The following is a 23,780-nucleotide window of genomic DNA, read 5'->3' on the forward strand; positions in this document are numbered from 1 at the left end:
GGAATGGGGAGTATACAAAAACACAGGGTGACACTGGAGATAACCAAGGTAACACAGGCTCTCATTTAACCCAGCTGTTCCCTGTCACCATGGTTACTCTACAATTAGGCCCCCGCCCTTTCTTGTCAGGCACTTGACCTGACCTCATAAAAGTTGCAATTATGGCCTATCAGGTCCTCAGGGGCGTTTACTACGATGCCTGCTGAGAGATGGGTGTCCATGACACAATGATGCTCATGGTAACGTTGACTCTCTGACCATTGAGTTTAGTGGCAAAAACTGGCTCTAGGAGGAATAGTGGTCAAAACGGCCAGTTACCAGGATTCAGTGACTCTCCACCATGGGACTGAGTTTTACATTTGTTTCATGAGACCAAAGGTCACCTACATTGTTTACCACCCGCGTGTGTGTGTGTGTGTGAGGGTTTCAAAGTAAGGCCATATAGGCCCAGATAAGGGTGGAATTCAGAGCATTTGCAGAGTTACTTAGCATTATTTGAGAGCTAGCTAGGTGCTTACCATTGTTTTGGTGTGTGAGAGTCAGAGGCCATTGTATTGGGTGTGCCCAGTGTCGTCGCAGTCACGCAAAACACAGAGCGATGGGAAAGGAATAACAAAATTGTCCCTCCAACTGGGAGACAGGGGAAGAAGGCTCATGTCTGAGTTACAGTGTGTGAGAAAAGTGTTTGCGAGTAGTGGGCTTGTATCAAACACTGTATGTGGGCACATTGATGAACATTTGTATTAGCTTTCGTGTGATGCGTATCCGTTACAGATTGATCGATTAATCGGAATGGCCGATTAGTTTGGGCCGATTTCAAGTTTTTTTGTACATAATTATGACATAACATTGGAGGTTGTGCAAAGTATACACAAGTATATATATATTTTAAACCTGCATATTTAGTTAATATTGCCTGCTAACATGACTATTGCCGTCACATCTCTTGCGTTCTGTGCAACAGAGTCGGGGTATATACACAACAGTTTGGGCCGCCTGGCTCGTTGCGAACTATGAAGACTATTCCTTCCTAACAAAGAAAGCCAACTTTGCCAAACGGGGGATGATTTAACAAAAGCGCATTTGTGAAAAAAGCACAATCGTTGCACGAATATACCTAACCATAAACATCCATGCCTTTCTTAAAATCAATACACAGAAGTATATATTTTTAAACCTGCATATTTAGTTAAAAGAAATTCATGTTAGCAGGCAATATTAACTAGGCAAATTGTGTCACTTCTCTTGCGTTCATGGCACACAGAGTCAGGGTATATGCAACAGTTCGGTCTGCCTGGCTCGTTGCGAACTAATTTGCCAGAATTGTACATAATTATGACATAACATTAAAGGTTGTGCAAAGTAACAGCAATATTTAAACTTATGGATGCCACCCGTTCAATAAAATACAGAAAAGGTTCCGCATTTCACTGAAAGAATAAACGTTTTGCTTTCGAAATGCTAGTTTCCGGATTTTACCATATTAGAATGACCTACGGCTCGTATTTCTGTGTGTTAATCATAATTAAGTCTATGATTTGATAGAGCAGTCTGACTGAGCGGTGGTAGGCAGCAGAAGGCTCGTAAGCATTCATTCAAACAGCACTTTCCTGCATTTGCCAGCAGCTCTTCGCAATGCTTGAAGCATTGCAATGTTTATAACTTCAAGCCTATCAACTGCTGAGATTAGGCTGGCAATACTAAAGTACCTATTAGAACATCCAACAGTCAAAGGTATATGAAATATAAAATGGTATAGAGGGAAATAGTCCTATAATAACTACAACCTAAAATTTCTTACCTGGGAATATTGATGTTAAAAGGAACCACCAGCTTTCATATGTTCTGAGCAAGGAACTTAAACGTTAGCTCTTCTTACATTGCACATATTGCACTTTTACTTTCTTCTCCAAGAAGAAAGTATTATTTAAACCAAATTTAACATTTATTTGAGACTAAATAGATTTTATTGATGTATTGTATTAAGTTAAAATAAAAAAGTGTTCATTCAGTACGGTTGTAATTGTCATGATTACAAATATATAAAATCGTCCGATTAATCAGTATTGGCTTTTTTTGGTCCTCCAATAAATCGGTATTGAAGAAAATCATAATCGGTCGACCTCTAGTATCCATTGTGTCAATTAACATGTGCAGTTGGGTGTGTGTGTGTGTGTGTGTGTGTACACAAGAGATCTCCTACAACCTCCGATGACCCCGTGTCGCCTTCCCGCCACACGGTCCTTTTCACGATCTTCACACACCAAAACACTAAGCAGTTTCCCTAAGAGACAGAACGTCCTATTGGCTAAGTGACGGAACGGAAGACAAAAACGGCCGCGCCGGGGTGGTCTTAGAGGGGAGGATAAAGAAAGAGGGAGGAGGAGTGGAGAGGCGGATCAAGAATAAAGAAAGGGATTCTGTCCCACACAGTAATGCGGAAAATGATCAAATCGGCGAGCTAATTACCGCGCTGAGTCAGGTACGTTAAGGAGAGGTGGTCCCGTTTTAAGGAGCTTGTTGTGGCACATTGAGGGTTTTAGTTCTGAACCGGCTGGAGAGCTAGAGGATCCGGTGGGGCTGGGATTTGTTTGAAGAACACCGCTGGTATGGCGAGAGCTAACAACTTAGGACAGGAGTGAGAGAGTGAGAGTGAGAGAGACCAAAGACCTAACATGGGAAGACATGGGAATCAGAGAAATGTGTGGGACAGAGAAGGGAAGAGCGAGGTGCTGACCGACCAGCAAAAAAACACATTATGGATCAGAGAGGAGTACAGAGATAGAGCGAGGGCAAGTGTGTCAATGGTGCCTGAGCATTTTCGTGCCAATGTCTGTATTATTGTCAACGTTTCCTATTGATGGCTAGCTCAGTACACAGCCTCCTCCTCATTGGCCACAAGGCATTGTCATGTCAACAAAGCCCCTTTGAGGGAGGGTGTGAGAAAGGAAATAAGGGAGCGTAACTGAGAAGAGTGATAGACGAGGGAAAGACAGGAGAGAGAGTCAGAGGGGAGGGTGAGAAGGGTTTGGGTCCAGTGGGAAAAAGAGATGAGTGGAAAGAGAGGAAGAGTAGAGAGGTGAAAGTAGAGAGAGAGAGATAAGAAGGGATTGGGGGAAGAGGAGAGAAACAAACAGGAGGCCCCTCCATCCTCTATCTATCCTATGGCCTGATAACGAGAGGGCTCGGATTCTGCAGCCTCGCTCACGAAGCAAACAAGCCTGCACGAAGCACAAATGCACTGGATACACAAACACACAACCACCAACAAATATATAGTATACTCATTAACTGGACAGAGGACGCACACATACACACACTGTATTCCCGCTATATTCAAGCTCTGCTGTGCAAGCAGCACACACTCAGATATGCTGTCACACCAATACTGAGAGAAATCCCTATTTTCCAATTGCGGCCTCGCCAACGTATCCAAGTTGAATATTATTATAGTATTGGTCCCCAATTTTGCACCGCCCTATAGGACTCCCAATCACGGCCGGTTGGGATACAGCTTGGATTCGAACCAGGGTGTCTGTAGTGGAAGCTCTTGCACTCAGATGCAGTGCTTTAGAACGCTTGGAAGCTGATGTACCACACCTGCTCTAAAGATCTGTTGAAAAGGGTCTTAATCCCCTCTCTTTCCCTCTTACACACACTTCCTCTGTCAGTATCCCTCCCTAGATCTGAAAGCCTATAAATTGTGGCTAGGCTGGTATCAAACTGTGATAACACTACGTTTCGCACGCTACCGTTTGCTTAGAAACAGGAAGAAAACAGGAAACTGCCTTCCACAAGGCCAGGAAACACAGTGTTCCTACTGGGTAAAATCACACAGCATAGCAAAACGCTTTGCAACGGAAAACGAAAACCAGTGTTTCTTATTGGACAGGTTACGGTAGTCCGTCTCTGTTTCAATTTGTTTTGTTCCGTTTGGTGCCTAGTGTATACGGCCCAGTTCATTTAAAACCAAAGTTCTGTTCCAATAGTTCCAATGCGTCCTATCCTTCCTTAGTCCCTTTCTTGAAGCTCCAGAAAAGAAAAAGACGGTCGGTTTTTAAACCACAAATGCCACTTGTAACCAGTAACTAGATTAACTACACTCTAAACCGACCCTTGACCCTTATCCTATATTCCGAACACAAATGAGTAAGTAACCTACATCATTGGTTGTGAAGCATGGCCATGTAGGCACCAGAATACAGGCTAGAAGGTAGAAGCATGCCTAGCAGGCTTAGCTAGCCAAGGTATTGCTGTTGCTATGGTCCTTTAAGAGAAGTGTTATTGTTGAACAACATTGCCCTTGGATCCCTTTCAGTTCATTGTTCTATGACACACTTTGTTTATCCCCATTACCACAGGTGACACATACATTAACTGTACAGCAGGTCAAAGTTTGACACAGTGTTTTATGGGTCATAATGGGTCTTTAATTCAGGAATTTTGAGATGATTATCTGTCAGTGGTGTTATCCAGAGTCACATGTATTTTCCAAGTTTTAGAACAGCAGATTTTTAAAGGACCAAAGAGTTGCACTGTATGTCTGCTTTGTGTTTGCTATGGAAAGAATATTGCGATATCGTCACAGCCCTAGTGTGTGTGTGTGTGTGTATATATATATCATGTGTCAGCACGGACAGAATGATGTATTGTCCTCAGATCGATAAAGCAATGGCCTTCAGGTCAATAAAACAAATTGAAGAGGATTTGGGATCGCATTGAATCAGATGGCATTCAGCTGCACCAAATTGCATTTAACTAAACTGCATTCTGAACACTGACTGGGCATTGGACTCAAACAGAAGATAAGTCAACAAAACCGACCCACAATGAAAAGGGGAGTTATATCGACTTACGCTAAACAATGCTAAAATTAAACAAGATCATGTTAACTATAGATTTAAACTAACTTGAGCTGAGTCACATCGACAAGTAACTTTTATATACAAAAGTATGTGGACACGCCTTCAAACTAGTGGATTTGGCCATTTCTGCACACCGTTGCTGACAGTTATGTGAAAATAGAGTACACAGCCATGCAATCTCCAGACAAACATTGGTAGTAGAATGGCCTTACTGAAGAGCTCAATTCAAAGTGGCACCGTCAAAGGATGCCACCTTTCGAAAAAGTCAGTTTGTCAAATTTCTGCCCCGGTCTACTGTAAGTGCTGTTATTGTGAAGTGGAACCGTCTAGGAGCAACAACAGCTCAGCCGCAAAGTGGTAGGCAACACAAGCTCACAGAACGGGACCGCCGAGTGCTGAAGCGAGTAAAAATAGCCTGTCCTCGGTTGCAACACTCACTACAGAGTTCCAAACTGCCTTTGGAAGCACTGTCAGCACAATAACTGTTCGTATGGAGCTTCATGAAACAGGTTTCCATGGCCGAGCAGCCGCACACAACCATAAAATCACCAAGCATCGGCTGGAGTGGTGTAAAGCTCGCCGCCATTGGACTCTGGAGCAGTGGAAACTCATTCTCTGGAGTGATGAATCACGCTTCAACATCTGGCAGTCCGACGGACGAATCTGGGTTTTGCGGATACCAGGAGAACGCTTCCTACCCCAATGGTAGGAAGCGCCAACTGTAAAGTTTGGTGGAGGAGGAATAATGGTCTGGGGATGTTTTTCCATGGTTCGGGCTAGGCCCCTTAATTCCAGTGAAAGGAAATCTGAACGCTACAGCATACAATGACATTCTAGACAATTCAATGATTCCAACTGCGTGGCAACAGTTTGGGGAAGGCCATTTCCTGTTTCAGCATGATAATGCCCCGTGCACAAAGTGAGGTCCATTCAGTGTGGAAGAACTTGACTGGCCTGCACAGAGCCCTGACCTCAACCCCATCAAACACCTTTCAGATGAATTGGAACACCAACTGCGAGCCAGGCCAAAATCACCCAACATCAGTGCCTGATCTCACTAATGCTGTTGTGGCTGAATGGAAGCAAGTCCCCGCAGCAATGTTCCAACACCTAGTGGAAAGCCTTCTCAGAAGAGTGGAGGCTGTTATAGCAGCAAAAGTGGGGACCAACTCCATATTAATGCCCATGATTTTGGAATGAGATGTTCGACAAGCAGGTGTCCACATACCTTTGGTCATGTAGTGTATATTGAACTACAATAGAACGTATTGACACAATGAACTAAACTTTACTGAACTTTCCATTTGTGTTGATTCAAGTAAATAGATGTCAATATTGAACTGACCACATTGAACTATAGTAGAACCCATTGACAGGAACCACAATGGTGTGAACTTGACGAACAGGAACTGGAAAGCGAAACTACTGTGAAAAAAAATAATAAAAAAGAGGAAAAAGGCTAAGGAGGACGATGACACTGGGTGAGGGTTGAATGAGAGAGAGAAGAGGTTGAAAAAGGAGCGTGACAGAGCGTGGGAAGAACAGACCGCGCGAGGATCAGTCAGACTGAGTCAGCTGGGAAGGAGCATACCACGTTGCGCCTTGTCGCGGAGCCGGCGTGGCTGGGGGAACAGGATCAAGGTGTCAACGGCTGCCTATCCTTTTCTCTTCTTTTACACTTGCTGTTCCCTCTCTTTACGCCATGACTTCCCTAAATGGTTTCTTCTTCTAAACTTCTCCTCCCACTGCTCCTCCTTTTCCCTGTCTCTTTTCACCAGCCACTCTTGCTCCCTCGCCCCTTCCATCTCTTCTCCTCCGCCCTCGCCCACACTCTTAAGCTATTGCCACATAGCTCACACAATAGATCTTGCCACTGCACACACACGGCCCATAATTACACCCTCTCTGCAGAGGGAGGACCAGAGTTATAAACCGAGACACAGATAGGAGTGAATCATCGTTGAGCACGCAGAGAGAGAAAGGAAGCCACAGTAAGCAGGGTGTTACGGCGAATGAGGAGTGTTCCAACCAGGTCATGCACAAAGCAGCAGTAAGATCTTGTCATCAGAGTTAAACAGAGGAGAAAGAACTGCCAGTGTTATGCAATGGGAATCTATCCAGCTAAGCTACCAATTGGCAGGTTAACGTTTTTCCCATCATGAATCTTGTTCTGTAGGTTCTGCAGCGGTCACTAGCTGGCACAGCCACAGTCATAAAATCACATTTTAAAAAACTGACCCTAACCACAACGCCTACCCTAATGCCTAACCCTAATTTAAACCGAAAACCAGTTTTTTTTTTTAAGTACAAATATATTTATTTAACCAGGTAGGCTAGTTGAGAACAAATTCTCATTTACAACTGCGACCTGGCCAAGATAAAGCAAAGCAGTGCGACACAGAGTTACACATGGAATAAATAAACAGAGTTAAACAAACATACAATAGAAGGAAAAAAAGTCTATATACAGTCGTGGCCAAAAGTTGAGAATGACACAAATATTATTTTTCAAAGTCTGCTGCCACAGTTTGTATGATGGCAATTTGCATATACTCCAGAATGTTATGATGAGTGGTCAGATGAATTGCAATTAATTGCAAAGTCCCTCTTTGCCATGCAAATGACCCGAATCCCAAGAAAACATTTCCACTGCATTTCAGCCCTGCCACAAAAGGACCAGCTGACATCATGTCAGTGATTCTCATGTTAACACAGGTGTGAGTGTTGACGAAGACAAGCAGGGAGATCACTCTGTCATGCTGATTGAGTTCGAATAACAGATTGGAAGCTTCAAAAGGAGGGTGGTGCTTGGAATCATTGTTCTTCCTCTGTCAACCATGGTTACCTGCAAGGAAACACGTGTCACCATCATTGCTTTGCACAAAAAGGGCTTCACCGGCAAGGATATTGCTGCCAGTAAGATAGCACCTAAATCAACCATTTATCGGATCATCAAGAACTTCAAGGAGAGCGGTTCAATTGTTGTGAAGAAGACTTCAGGGCACCGAAGAAAGTCCAGCAAGCACCAGGACCGTCTCCGAAAGTTGATTCAGCTGCGGGATCATGGCACCACCAGTACAGAGCTTGCTCAGGAATGGCAGCAGGCAGGTGTGAGTTCATCTGCACGCACAGTGAGGCAAAGACTTTGAGGATGGCCTGGTGTCAAGAAGGGCAGCAAAGAAGCCACTTCTCTCCAGGAAAAACATCAGTGACAGACTGATATTCTGCAAAAGGTACAGGGATTGGTCTGTTGAGGACTGGGGTAAAGTCATTTTCTCTGATGAATCCCCTTTCCGATTGTTTGGGGCATCTGGAAAAAAGCTTGTCCGGAGAAGACAAGGTGAGCGCTACTATCAGTCCTGTGTCATGCCAACAGTAAAGCATCCTGAAACCATTCATGTGTGGGGTTGCTTCTCAGCCAAGGGAGTCGGCTCACTCACAATTTTGCCTAAGAACATAGCCATGAATAAAGAATGGTACCAACACATCCTCCGAGAGCAACTTCTCCCAACCATCCAGGAACAGTTTGGTGACGAACAAGGCCTTTTCCAGCATGATGGAGCACCTTGCCATAAGGCAAAAGTGGCTCGGGGAACAAAACATCAATATTTTGGGTCCATGGCCAGGAAACTCCCCAGACCTTAATCCCATTGAGAACTTGTGGTCAATCCTAAAGAGGCGGGTGGACAAACAAAACCCCACAAATTCTGACAAATTCCAAGCATTGATTATGCAAGAAAGGGCTGCCATCAGGATGTGGCCCAGAAGTTAATGGACAGCATGCCAGGGCAGATTGCAGAGGTCTTGAAAAAGAAGGGTCAACACTGCAAATATTGACTCATTGCATCAACTTCATGTAATTGTCAATAAAAGCCTTTGACACTTATGAAATGCTTGTAATTATACTTTAGTATTCCATAGTAACATCTGACAAAAATATCTAAAGACACTGAAGCAGCAAACTTAGTGGAAATTAATATTTGTGTCATTCTCAAAACTTTGAGGAGTGTGAACAGTTTGTGTCATGAACAATGCCTGTGACTATAGAAATAGATGTGGGATGTTCCCCCAGAGTGAAAAATAGTCCTATAGTCCTGCTGACTCATACATGAGCTTTTGAGGGGGTAGCTAGTGGGGCTAGTAAGCCTATCATGGAGTGCCACACCCAGGTGGCATGACACAGATATACCGAGAAGAGGTCTTATCTTGCCCTTCACATCTGGGTGACTGGTACTCCACTGAGCGCCAGTGTCGGTCTGTGCCTCCAATGACTTGACCTCAAAAATCTGCCTGTAGCAACTTCATGTCATAACCGGGGTCATTAGTGCTGTACTGAGAGAACGCGGTGTGTGTGTGTGTGTGGGGGGGGGGGGGGGGGCACACGAGAGAGAGAGGATTGAGGTCTAAAAATCAGGTCAGGTGAGGTCAGTGGCGGCTACACTGGATACTACTCACAGATGTGGTTATTTTGTTCTCTACAACTGGTCCAAGATCAGGGTTTGTTGTCAATTTGTTTAGCTCATAGTAGTTACGGTTCAGACTGGGTTAAGGGAAAGCTGACCCTGAATCAGTGTTTGCGAAAAGTAGCAGAATCCCTGGCTGAGTGTCCTCTCCTGACGTAAGATTAAAGCCTTGCTATTGACACTCCATGTATAACATCAGCTTTGCAGCAGAGGAAAGCAAGTTTGTCGCCTTACACAGGTTATAAGCTGTAGTGTTATCTGTACCAGGAACTGAGGTATTAACAGGTGATAGGAAGTCATTATTGCGTTTAAGAGACAGTGTTTAATGAGATTTAGGGATATGTGCGGTCTTACAAGAGGTATTACGGTTCTGTAGTTGTCGTCAGACGCAACCATGTGGGCTTGAAATGGTCATGGAACTCACCCAGATTGTCAGTAGATTTCAGGGAAAATTTGAGAGGAGACGGAGTCTTGTCAGAATTATGCAGTCTATTTAAGGCCAACGCGGACTGGCCTTATATGGAGTGAGGCATCAGAGTCAGTAACGCTGTGAAGAATGTGTGTGTATTTGTGAACGTGTGTGTATTTCTGAACATGTGTTAATGCGCACACATGTGCTAGTAGGCTTGTGTAATGGCGTTTGTCTGTCCGGTGTATTGAGAGGGATAGATTAAGCTAAATCAGGGTTAGTAGATTACAGGACAACAAGTCAAGACCAAGTTGCCACACAGACTACCAGCCAAACACACAAGGCCGTTTGCATACCTGCTGTGCACTTCACAGATGCAATCTACAGTGGGGCAAAAAAGTATTTAGTCAGCCACCAATTCTGCAAGTTCTCCCACTTAAAAAGATGAGAGAGGCCTGTAATTTTCATCATAGGTACACTTCAACTATGACAGACAAAATGAGAAAACAAAATCCAGAAAATCACATTGTAGGATTATTTATGAATTTATTTACAAATTATGGTGGAAAATAAGAATTTGGTCACCTACAAACAAGCAAGATTTCTGGCTCTCACAGACCTGTAACAACTTCTTTAAGAGGCTCCTCTGTCCTCCACTCGTTACCTGTATGAACTTGTTATCAGTATAAAAGACACCTGTCCACAACCTCAAACAGTCACACTCCAAACTCCACTATGGCCAAGACCAAAGAGCTGTCAAAGGACATCAGAAGCAAAATTGTAGACCTGCACCAGGCTGGAAAGACTGAATCTGCAATAGGTAAGCAGCTTGGTTTGAAGAAATCAACTGTGGGAGCAATTATTAGGAAATGGAAGACATACAAGACCACTGATAATCTCCCTCGATCTGGGGCTCCACGCAAGATCTCACCCCGTGGGGTCAAAATGATTACAAGGACGGTGAGCAAAAATCCCAGAACCACACCGGGGGACCTAGTGAATGACCTGCAGAGATCTGGGACCAAATTAACAAAGCCTACCATCAGTAACACACTACGCCACCCGGGACTCAAATCCTGCAGTGCCAGACGTGTCCCCCTGCTCAAGACAATGCTAGATCTCATGTGGCTGGAGTGTGTCAGCAGTTCCTGTAAGAGGAAGGCATTGATGCTATGGACTGGCCCGCGCGTTCCCCAGACCTGAATCCAATTGAGCACATCTGGGACATCATGTCTCGCTCCATCCACCAAAGCCACGTTGCACCACAGACTGTCCAAGAGTTGGCGGATGCTTTAGTCCAGGTCTGGGAGGAGATCCCTCAGGAGACCATCTGCCACCTCATCAGGAGCATGCCCAGGCGTTGTAGGGAGGTCATACAGGCACGTGGAGGCCACACACACTACTGAGCCTCATATTGACTTGTTTTAAGGACATTACATTAATGTTGGATCAGCCTGTAGTGTGGTTTTCCAGTTTAATTTTGAGTGTGACTCCAAATCCAGACCTCCATGGGTTGATAAATTTGATTTCCATGGATTATTTTTGTGTGATTTTGTTGTCAGCACATTCAACTATGTAAAGAAAAGTATTTAATAAGAATATTTCATTCATTCAGATCTAGGATGTGTTATTTTAGTGTTCCCTTTATTTTCTTGAGCAGTGTAGAACTTTTTGGTAAAAACTCAACTCGTTGTGTTTGGAGGACAAAGAATGCTGAGTTGCATCCAAAGAACACCATACCTACTGTGAAGCATGGGGGTGGAATCGTCATGCTTTGGGGCTGATTTTCTGCAAAGAGACCAGGACGACTGATCTGTGTAAAGGAAAGAATGAATGGGGCCATGTATCGTGAGATTTTGAGTGAAAACCTCCTTCCATCAGCAAGGGCATTGAAGATGAAACGTGGCTGGGTCTTTCAGCATGACAATGATCCCAAACACACCGCCCGGGCAATGAAGGAGTGGCTTCGTAAGAAGCATTTCAAGGTCCTGGAGTGGCCTAGCCAGTCTCCAGATCTCAACCCCATAGAAAATCTTTGGAGGGAGTTGAAAGTCTGTGTTGCCCAGCAACAACCCCAAAACGTCACTGCTCTAGAGGAGATCTACATGGAGGAATGGGACAAAATACCAGCAACAGTGTGTGAAAACCTTGTGAAGACTTACAGAAAACGTTTGACCTCTGTCATTCCCAACAAAGGGTATATAACAAAGTATTGAGAAACTTTTGTTATTAACCAAATACTTATTTTCCACCATAATTTGCAAATTAATTAATAAAAAATCCTACAATGTGATTTTCTGGATTTTTGTTTCTCATTTTGTCTGTCATAGTTGAAGTGTACCTATGATGAAAATTACAGGCCTCTCTAATCTTTTTAAGTGGGAGAACTTGCACAATTGGTGGCTGACTAAATACCTTTTTGCCCCACTGTATGTGTATGTGTAACCGATGTGAAATGGCTAGCTAGTTAGCGGTGGTGCGCACTAATAGTGTTTCAAATTGGTGACGTCCCTCGCTCTGAGACCTTGAAGTAGTTGTTCCCCTTGCTCTGCAAGGGCCGCGGCTTTTGTGGAGCGATGGGTAATGATGCTTCGTGGGAGGCAGTTGTTTATGTGTGCAGAGGGTCCCTGGTTCGGGGCAAGGAGAGGGACGGAAGCTATACTGTTACACATGCACACACAGGTGGATCCACTTGTAACACCATCCAAACTACACAATTCATTTAAAATATACTTTACACCACACACACACACAAAATGGAGTACAAAGACAAGGTTCAATATTATCCTCATGACAAAACAAGATTGTAACAACCCATGACCCAAACCATTAAAACTAAATAAAGACGAATAAAACCAATTTCTTTATGTTAAAACTGATATAAAAAGCTCATATGATTGGATTAAAATACTTTTGACCTTGCTGCTTATTTTACTCCTGGTCCTTGTATAAGCTAACTGCTGGTTCAAGACAATGGACTCCTGTGTCCGATGCCAAATGGGGTACGGAAAGCTCCATTCCATCTCCTCCATATGTCAAATACCCCAAGGGTGGTGCCGTACGCGGAGCACCCGGCGCCAATGGCTGCCCCATGATCTGGGATTCAATTACACTGGGTGAAATAGTACCCGCACCATTTTCAATTAACATTGTAAAATAAAGCAGTCATATCTCCTGCCAGAACAAGCTGGTGAGGGAAAGATAAACATGCATCGGTGTTTCAAAGCTTGGAGATCCGACAATGACGCCATTGTTTGTTGGGTTTTATGTACATTATTATTATGTATTTTTAAACACTCAAATCTCTGTGGAAAGGACAATAAAAGCTTACAGTATCTTATCTAACGACTGACGACACAAACTGTGAATACCGATTAACACAACCTGTGGTACACTTGCAGGAACACATGTAGGCCTACAAGCACACAGCCAGCCCAAACAAAAGCAGGTCTGCAGGTGCAGGTTGCAGTCATGTGGACACAGCAAGTACAGTAGATAAGAGAGTTCAGCTACTCCCCTTTAACAAATCATGACCAAACACTGGAGCAACAGCCTGAACACATTCAACTCACACCTCTCACTGTCACACAAGTATTCATTCAGTCATTTGTTTGCTACGACAGCTGATGCTGAACAAAACACTCGTACCGGTGACTAGGAGCCCCGTGTTCGTGGCTCATGCCAACGGTTACACTGAGCTAACATGTACAGTTTTGAAAGCAGAAGAGCCACGTTGCATAGCTCACTGTGTACGTCTGTTGCATTTCCGTACCGTATCGATGTGGCTTTAGTCTTACCGATTCAGACTTTCTACCCATGTTCTAACATCAAACATGAAGAGCTTAACAACAGAACTGGTATGGGACCAGCTGTTGAAGTGAAAACAGAACTAGCAGGTGCACAGCGACTGCCATGTAGCAACAATGGGGAAGGGGCTCTGCTTTCGTTTCAATTCAGCCTTGAGACTGACAACTCAAAAGTCCCATTAAGATGTGCAAAGAAGTGTGACGAGAAAAACACTTGCGAAGCTTGGGGTAGAATTTACCTTTGGGCAGAATAGACAGCGCTAGGATCAAGTTACCTAATCTAAATCGAAACCTTAAAATCCACCCAAAATCACTCATTTCTTTCATTTACAGTGTTAAATAACACTAATATGTGAGAATATTTTTTGCGAACAAATGTTTATTTTGGACATCATAATAAAAAGGTTGGTAGCGACATGGAAAATCATTGCGGAAATCTGTTGGAGCTCAAATTGACTACAAAATCCACAATGCAATGCTCTCTCTCTATGGGCTGGTAGCTACAAACAATAATACCAAAGACAATATCAACATGTAACGTAGTTAGTTATCTGTAAAATAGCCTAAACAACAGATCGAGTTCTAACATTCGCTACGGCAAATATACTTTTGAGGAAATGGGAAACAAAGGGTGCCCTCCTAGACTCTCAAGGATTGAATGGGAGTCTATTGGGCACTAGCTCAAAAACCCAACATTAGCAACAATTTCATCAACAAGAAGAAAAATGACAAATATTTTCAGAGATGTGAGATAATTAACTTGCTATATCTAGTATCGTATAGCTTTGGAATCGTGACATTATGTACTTTGAGGAAAATACGCATATACACTTAGCAACGTGAGCGCAATCGGTCGACAATCTGCTTGGTGGGGGGTTATATGTTTCCTTCATTCTTTGGATTTATATCTCCTTTCTATAGTCTCTCTGGCACCATGCAATGCACCCTGGACTAAAGCGGCCGACAAAATAGGAAAAAAATGTGCTACCCCCTCCGTTAAATTACACATTTCTCGAGGTAGAAATTTCGCTAAAAAAATATGATCAATGGCTCATTCGAGAGAAGACATCCTCCCAGGTTATGACATCGGACAGTATTGAAATCTGACATATGATAGACGTTTCCTAAAAATCATATTCCAATGAACATGCAATGTAGTGGTAGAGACAATCACAATGATACGTTATACCGGTTGAATTTCTGCTTGAACGCAAACAACTCAGATATACATGAAAACACAAAATGTCCCAGGGAAATTTATAGAACATCACTCAGCGATGCACAAAAACAATATAACAGTCAAAAATGGGTGAACCTTTCCTTTTATCAGGGTTTGTTTGGTAACTTGAGCCTACTCCCCTCAGGGACAGTTGACTGCCTGTCAGAGGCTAGGCTAGGTTAGCAACTATGACAGCTGCTGCTGATGCAAAGCATCTGTCTCTTGCAGTGTCACCAGACACTTAGAATAAGGAAGTGTCCCTCAGTTTATGGGCAACTTCAACTTAATACACTCAGGGGACAGTTGACTTTGGCCTTGTGTTGGGCCGGGTTGGGCTAGGCAAGGACATGCTAGCTACAATGGACAGCTGGGGCAAAGCATCCCTGCCTCGTACGGTGTCACCAGACAACTGTAGCATCCACACGGAACAAGTGTCACTCAGAGGACAAAGAAGTCACAATGTAGAGAAGCCTAACCATGTGGGCAATTAGCATCTTATTCTAATTAGCCATTGATGCTACTGATTTCATGTTGATTTAGATATCGGTGTTAATGACTTAACGAAGTGAGCTAATCTGATGGAAATTCCTCATCCCTTCTACTAACCCTAACACTTATCTGGCCCCTGCTAGTCAGGTAAACAGAGAATGCTCTTTAGCGCTTTGATGCCAACTTCAACAGAAAACTAGGTACAGAAAGGAGGTTGAATACAGGAACCAAGGACCACGTTACCTATTATTCATGTGTCACCCTCGAGGCAAGAATAATAGCAGTCATCCTTATACCCCAGCTAAATTTGATCAAATCAATCAAGACAAACCGAGCGAAAAATGTACAGCTCCCCATTTTACAATTGGTTTTAACAGATTAAATTATTCACAAGGGCACCGACCTTTCTTCTCATTGAGATCCTGGAGGAACTGCCTGTAAGCAGCTGTGGAGTTCATCACGCTCTCAAGGAAACCGAGAGAACAGGACAAAAGACGTAGAGAAGAGAAAGAATATGGGGAAGGAGGGGTGGGGGAAAAGCGAGGGGAAAAGGAGGTAGACAGAAAACACTGAGGTCAATGGAAGCAGTGGGAGAGTAAGGGTGCGAAAGGAGAGTGTAGAAAGAGAGAAAGAGCGAGGGAGAGAAAGAAAGATGGAGACTAGTTGATCTGGAGGCTGAGGATTTCTGCCTGCCAGGGAAGACCCATCCTTAAATGTGTAGGTAATCCCAGATCTCTTTCTCCACTCTTCTGTCTTTTTGAAGCCTTTTCTTCCTTCAGCGAGTGTGTGAGTGTGTGTGTCAGCTGTGGTAGCTCTGACTGAAGCAGTGTGCTTACAGCCCTGAGCCAGGATAGAGGAACTGGACTTTGACCACAAGACAGGTGATGTCACTGCCACAGCCAGAACATGTGTTTCACTTATTGCCTCGGACGGAGTGTGTGTGTGTTTGTATTAAAAAGGAGGGGAGAGAAAAAATACGGTGTGCTCTTATTACTCAGTGTTCCGCTGTACATTATTCAAACATGCATGCGTGTCAAATCAAATTTGATTCGTCACATGCACCGAATACAACTGGTGTAGACTTTACTGTGAAATGCTTCCAATGAAGAGTTCTATTATAATGTTTTTTTTTTAAATAGTAACACAAGAGGAATAAAATAAAATTCAAGAAGGGAGCTATATACAATGAGTACCAGTACCAGATCAAAGTTCCGAGGTACGTGGTATTTGAGGTAGATATGTACATAAAGGCAGGGTTCAGGGAATAGGCATCAGGATAGATCAAATTAAATTAAAGAAACAAGCAGCAAAGTGCGTGTAAGTGTGTGTGTGTGTTTCGGGGAAAGAAGGCATTCTCAGAAGTAATGTAAGATATTTCCTCAAACTGGTGTGCCTGTATTTGTTTGACTATCGGCTTGCCTCTGATGTTTGTGAATGACATTACATGTTCACAGGGGATTTGTGACTCCCTCTGCCAGCTCTTTGACTTTCAGCTGGCTGGATCAACATACTGGAGCAGATTACTAAAAGGGGGGGGGGGTGAAAACACTTGAAACTCTAAAACCCAAAACCTTCACTCTTGTTCTTTCCATTTTTATCTTCTTTCTCTCATTCCGTTATTATTTCCTCTCTCTTTTCACCTTGATGAAAAGGTAAACAAAGTGAAGTGAATGATTACCCCATGGTGTAACCCTGTAATCTCAGACACACTACTGATCTACAGCGGAGACTAAACAGACTCTTACCTGGAAGGGTAAATGAGATCCGCTGTCATGGCAGCCCATGGGGGGTGTGACATTAGTGTCAAATGGTTTCCTTTCCTTGACCTAAGGATAACTTCTGCATTTGAAAAGGAGCCAACAGGTCTCAATCGTGTTGCTCCCAGTCTCCCCGATCATTTCATTTAAGATCAGTGGTCATGTGGCAAAGACAAGTAAGCTTTTTAATCACATTCGAAAACTGCCATTGCCAGAACGCTCTCCTCACACAATTACTACTACAGCCTAGATTAGAATGAAGGTGTTTAATTTCAGTAATGTTAATATGGGGCTTTTCAGATTTCTACCTCACCTCCCAGACGCAAAACCAAAACAAACCCGATTTCCCCAGACACAATAAACAAGTTGTCACCCAAACAAAACCTCTCAGTCACCTAGTCGCAACAGTTGGAGAAACACACTTTCTGCAGCTTTGGCCCTAACAAAGACCCAGATGCTAATGCATGTGAGAATGCAAGGCCCACGCATGATTCAGTATGGGCCAACAATTAGCTGTGATGAGCTATAGGGAGGATAGAGGGATAGAACAGGGCCGTGGTGCTCTCTACCAGTCTGGCTCTCTTCCATTCTCTCGCTCCCTCCCACACACAAAGGCTGAGGTAAAGAAGACAGGCGGCCAAACACTGTGGATGGGTGAAATTGGTGTGTAGAGGGGTGTGCATGTGTGTTTACCAGGGTTAAAAGGTCATTTCTGAATTTAGTTGCAAATTGCTTTTTAATTCCAATTCAGTTCTTGAAGATTTACCACTTCTAAGAACAAAATTTGAATTGAATTATAATTTAAAGAAAATGAAATTCAAATGGCTTTTTATATATTTTATTCTACATATCACTATAAAAAAGGTTTATTATGACATGTAGTATATGGTTGAAACATTTTATTTTAAATCACATTCTCTTAAAAGCAATTTTAAATAAATGACAGTGGTCTGGACATATTCTAAACAGGTTGTGGGTTGTCTATAATAATTCATTTTCGAGAATGCATTAGATCAGACACTGCAGAATGACACTGAAAACACTGACATCTGTGAGTTGTAATCAACTAATATTTGAAATGGTATGTCCATTCTTTCAAATAAGACTTCCATGTTTACTGTATCAGTTGAATTGGTTTGAATTCAACGTCCTTACATTCAAAATTCTGGTGATTACATGAGCAGAGTGGGTCTAAAGTGTGTGTCCAGGCCTATATGATAAGGGGGGAGTGAATGTTATGATCACAGTGAGATATTGATCCCAGGCGCCATCCTGCTCTGGGTTGTTGAGCGTAAACACACTCACTCTTTCATCATTCACACTTACACCCTGACTACACCACTCGCGTCATGTGCTTAAGCGTTGCAAAAGCCATTTCAAAATCTATACATTTAAATTATTGCAGCCACACTGCTCGCGCGCGTCATCGAGCGCCTGCGTTGCCAAGGGCTAAAATAGAAGTCAGTTCTATTTGTGACGCAGATCGCGCTGCAAGTCCTGCCTCTCCCATCTCCTCAGTGGTTTATAGAAGCAGATACCCACATGCCATCTCCTCATTGGTTATACCCACGTGGGTGATTGAAAGACAAACGGTCATCGGTCGTCGTGGTAATACTATGAAAGTTAAGATGCCAATCACCATATAAAGTTCAAAGAGGAAAAAGCCTGGAAGGAGATGTGTGGATTAATTGTCGGAGTAGAGGACCTTGTGCATTTCAGGTAAAATAACTCAATGTTTACATCCCAGGACAAATTAGCTAGCAACAGCAAGCTAGCTAAATAGGACAAATTAGCTAGCAAGCTAAATTGCTATAAATGTTTAATGCTTTCGACCAGTCAACAAATTAATGTAATTGGTTCAGAGTTTTGATATTTTTTGACCTACGTGTCGTGATGGCGTTGGTGTGGGGGGACAAAATAAATGTATGCACAATGGCGCACACTCGCAGCCAGTTTCGGTTCCGTGTTATGAGGCCATCCCTTCATCATCTTCGCCCTCAGAAACACACAGTCCTTCAGCACACTTCCCACAACCCGTAATGCTTGAAGCATACGCACTAGTATTTTCGGAAATTCAACACCGTTCTCATTTCAAAACCTTGTTTGTTGTTCAACAATCCTGAACAAACCCTTCCACATAAGGCAGTCCACAATCACTTCCAAAGTCGCCCCACTTACCAGCAAACACACAAAACCCCACCATGGATAACACACACACACACACACACACACACACACACACACTAACCCAAAACTTTCCATCCACCGAGTCTCCAGGGCCTGTTACACGAGGGCAAAATGGGTAGTTTGAGGAGGTAGCCCATGGCAACAGCAAGGTTCCCATTTACCACATTTACCAATTCCTCTGAAAAGACTCAAGCCTGGCGACACCATGGGATCTGACTTGTTACTATGGTAGACTAACTATAACTGAGCGGCTTTCTATGGTCCTTTCAACATACTGTCAAAACTCAGTCAAAAAATAAGGAAAACAGGGACTTGTGCCATTGGACTGGGCCTAAAAGTACAATAATAATGACCACAAGGATTATCCATTTCTGTAGAACATATCGCATATCTTAAAACAGAATTACTGCCATGAGTAGAACTCTAAAAGCTACATAATGCCACAGTAAGTTTTATGAAAACAAAGTACAGGCTAATTCAGAGGATTCACTGTCTTACCTTTGTTGGAGGGACCCAGCAGCAACAGGAGCAGCATCAACATGAAAACAAAGAAGAGAGGCTTTGGTTAGAATAGAGAAAGAACAGTAGTGCTGTACAAGCTGAACCCACCTGCACTGACTCAATGCTACTGTACGTGAAGGCAATGGTGAATTGGCACACACAGACTAAAGAAGGACCACACCCAACACTGTTGAGATCAGCTCTCATTTGTATCCAACTGTAGTAGGGGTCGTCGCCTTGCTCCTAACCTCCTTGCTACAGTACATTTGGCATGCAGAGACATAATGACAATTACAGAATTCTTCAGGTTCGCATGTGGTCAAATTCTACCGCAGTCGCTGAACATGATATTGATTGAGAAAAAATGTGTTTACATTTTATTTATAGAAACTAGAGGCCAGGGAATAGAAAGGCATTCAAGAAAATGCTTAAAGTACTTTTTTTCATGCAAAATGTAAAAGTAAGCATGAAGAACTGAGACTTCAACATGGTTTGCAGATTCTATCTAGCCCTCTGTTTTATGTACTTCACCCCCACAATATAGACTGGTAATCAGTGCTTTCCTTCAACACATACAGTTGAAGTCGGAAGTTTACATACACTTAGGATGGAGTCATTAAAACTCATTTTCAACAACTCCACAAATTTCTTGTTAACAAACTCTAGTTTTGGCAGGTCGGTTAGGACATCTACTTTGTGCATGACACAAGTCATTTTTCCAACAATTGTTTACAGCTAGATTATTTTACTGTATCACAATTCCAGTGGGTCAGAACTTTACATACACTAAGCTGACTGTGCCTTTAAATAGCTTGGAAAATTATGTAATGGCTTTAGATGCTTCTGATAGGATAATTGATATAATTTGAGTCAATTGGAGGTTTACCTGTGGATGTATTTCAAGGCCTACCTTCAAATTCAGTGCCTCTTTGCTTGACATCATCGGAAAATCAAAAGAAATCAACAAGGACCTCAGAAAAAAAATTTGTGGACCTCCACAAGTCTGGTTCATCCATGGGAGCAATTTCCAAATGCCTGAACGTACCACATTCATCTGTACAAACAATAGTACTCAAGTATAAACACCATGGGACAACGCAGCTGTCATACCGCTCAGGAAGGAGACACGTTCTGTCTCCTAGAGATGAACGTACTTTGGTGCAAAAAAGTGCAAACCAACCACAGAACAGCAGCAAAGGACCTTGTGAAGATGCTGGAGGAAACAGGTACAAAAGTATCTATATCCACAGTAAAACGAGTCCCATATCAACATAACCTGAAAGGCCGCTCAGCAAGGAAGAAGCCACTGCTCCAAAACCGACATAAAAAAAATCCAGACTACGGTTTGCAACTAGACATGGGGACAAAGATCGTATTTTTGGGAGAATGTCCTCTGGTCTGATGAAACAAAAATAGAACTGTTTGGCCATAATGATCATTGTTATGTTTGGAGGAAAAAAGAGGGAGGCTTGCAAGCCAAAGAACACCATCCCAAAGCATCATGTTGTGGGGGTGCTTTGCTGCAGGAGGGACTGGTGCACTTCACAAAATAGATGGCATCATGAGGATGGAAAATTATGTGGATATATTGAAGCAACATCTCAAGATATCAGAAGTTAAAGCTAGGTCGCAAATTGGTCTTCCAAATGGACAATGACCCCAAGCATACTTCCAAAGTTGTGGCAACAAAGTTAAGGACAACAAAGTCAAGGTATTGGAGTGGCCATCACAAAAACCCCTGACCTCAATCCTATAGAAAATGTGTTGGCAGAACTGAAAAAGCGTGTGCGAGTAAGGAGGCCTACAAACCTAACTCCGTTACACAAGCTGTCAGGAGGAATGGACGCTTGTGGAAGGCTACCCGAAACGTTTGTCCCAAGTTAAACAACTTACGGGCAAGGCTACCAAATACACTGCTCCAAAAAATAAAGGGAACACTTAAACAACACAATGTAACTCCAAGTCAATCACACTTCTGTGAAATCAAACTGTCCACTTCGGAAGCAACACTGATTGACAATAAATTTCACATGCTGTTGTGCAAATGGAATAGATAACAAGTGGAAATTATAGGCAATTAGCAAGACACCCCCAATAAAGGAGGGGTTCTGCAGGTGGTGACCACAGACCATTTCTCAGTTCCTATGCTTCCTGGCTGATGTTTTGGTCACTTTTGAATGCTGGCGGTGCTTTCACTCTAGTGGTAGCATGAGACGGAGTCTATAACGCACACAAGTGGCTCAGGTAGTGCAGCTCATCCAGGATGGAACATCATTGCGAGCTGTTGGCTAGAAGGATTGCTGTGTCTGTCAGCGTAGTGTCCAGAGCATGGAGGCGCTACCAGGAGACAGGCCAGTACATCATGAGACGTGGAGGAGGCCGTAGGAGGGCAACAACCCAGCAGAAGGACCGCTACCTCCGCCTTTGTGCAAGGAGGAACACTGCCAGAGCTCTGCAAAATGACCTCCAGCAGGCCACAAATGTGCATGTGTCTGCTCAAACGGTCAGAAACAGACTCCATGAGGGTGGTATGAGGGCCCGACGTCCACAGGTGGGGGTTGTGCTTACAGCCCAACACCGTGCAGGACGTTTGGCATTTGACAGAGAACACCAAGATTGGCAAATTCGCCACTGGCGCCCTGTGCTCTTCACAGATGAAAGCAGGTTCACACTGAGCCCATGTGACAGACGTGACAGTCTGGAGACGCCTTGGAGAACGTTCTGCTGCCTGCAACATCCTCCAGCATGACCGGTGTGGAGGTGGGTCAGTCATGGTGTGGGGTGGCATTTCATTGGGGGGCCGCACAGCCCTCCATGTGCTCGCCAGAGGTAGCCTGACTGCCATTAGGTACCGAGATGAGATCCTCAGACCCCTTGTGAGACCATATGCTGGTGCGGTTGGCCCTGGGTTCCTCCTAATGCAAGACAATGCTAGACCTCATGTGGCTGGAGAGTGTCAGCAGTGCCTGCAAGAGGAAGGCATTGATGCTATGGACTGGCCCGCCCGTTCCCCAGACCTGAATCCAATTGAGCACATCTGGGACATCATGTCGTCTCGCTCCATCCACCAATGCCACGTTGCACCACAGACTGTCCAGGAGTTGGCGGATGCTTTAGTCCAGGTCTGGGAGGAGATCCCTCAGGAGACCATCCGCCACCTCATCAGGAACATGCCCAGGCATTGTAGGGAGGTCATACAGGCACGTGGAGGCCACACACACTGCTGAGCCTCATTTTGACTTGTTTTAAGGACATTACATCAAAGTTGGATCAGCCTGTAGTGTGGTTTTCCACTTTAATTTTGAGTGTGACTCCAAATCCAGACCTCCATGGGTTGATAAATTTGATTTCCATTGATAATTTTTGTGTGATTTTGTTGTCAGCACATTCAACAGTGTAAAGAAAAAAGTATTTAATAACAATATTTCATTCATTCAGATCTAGGATGTGTTATTTTAGTGTTCCCTTTAGTTTTTTGAGCAGTGTACTAATTGAGTGTATGTAAACTTCCGACTTCAAACGTAGGTGGGACACAGAGGTCTTACGCTCGTCATGTGACAGGCCTTGCAAACTGTCAGATTACAAAGGGAAACCCACCCATGAGCTGCAACAATGACATGAGCCTACCAGACGAGCTTAATGCCGTTGAGGAAAGCAAAACTGGACCATGCGTAAGAACATCCTCTGTTCTGGACGACTGTGATCACGCTCTCCTATGCGACTAAGGACGATAAACAGGTTAACATTCACAAGGCCGCAGAGCCAGACGGATTACCAGGACACTTACTCAGAATGCGCTGACCAGCTGGCAAGCGTCTTCACTGACATTTTCAACCTCTCCCTGCCCCAGTCTGTAATATCTACATGTTCCAAGCAGACCACCATTGTCACTGTGCCCAACAATGCCAAGGTAACCTGCCGAAATGACTATCCCCCCGTAGCACTCATCTGTAGCAATGAAATCCTTTGAAAGGCTGGACATGGCTCACATCAACACCATCATCCCAGACAGCCTGGACCCGCATACCACCCAAACAGATCCACAGATGACGCAATCTCGATTGCACTCCACATTGCCCTTTCC

The 23,780-nt window shown here is 43.7% G+C and overlaps 1 protein-coding gene across 9 annotated transcripts in view; it reads right to left on the reverse strand.

Annotated features, from left to right (window-relative positions):
- LOC109906928 (microtubule-actin cross-linking factor 1) overlaps positions 1-23,780 on the reverse strand; it is a 284,319-nt gene that overhangs the window by 211,327 nt on the left and 49,212 nt on the right. The window contains exon 1 of one of the 9 annotated variants that reach the window (XM_031793714.1): positions 15,655-16,144. The exons of the other annotated variants lie outside the window; for them this stretch is intronic. Within the exon in view, the coding sequence (XP_031649574.1) occupies positions 15,655-15,709 (55 nt within the window). The 5' untranslated portion in view covers positions 15,710-16,144. Of the gene's footprint in view, positions 1-15,654; positions 16,145-23,780 lie in introns of those variants that run through there. 9 annotated transcript variants of the gene reach the window in all.

This window comes from Oncorhynchus kisutch, linkage group LG17 (assembly GCF_002021735.2).
Source record: "Oncorhynchus kisutch isolate 150728-3 linkage group LG17, Okis_V2, whole genome shotgun sequence".
Taxonomy (NCBI): Eukaryota; Metazoa; Chordata; class Actinopteri; order Salmoniformes; family Salmonidae; genus Oncorhynchus; species Oncorhynchus kisutch.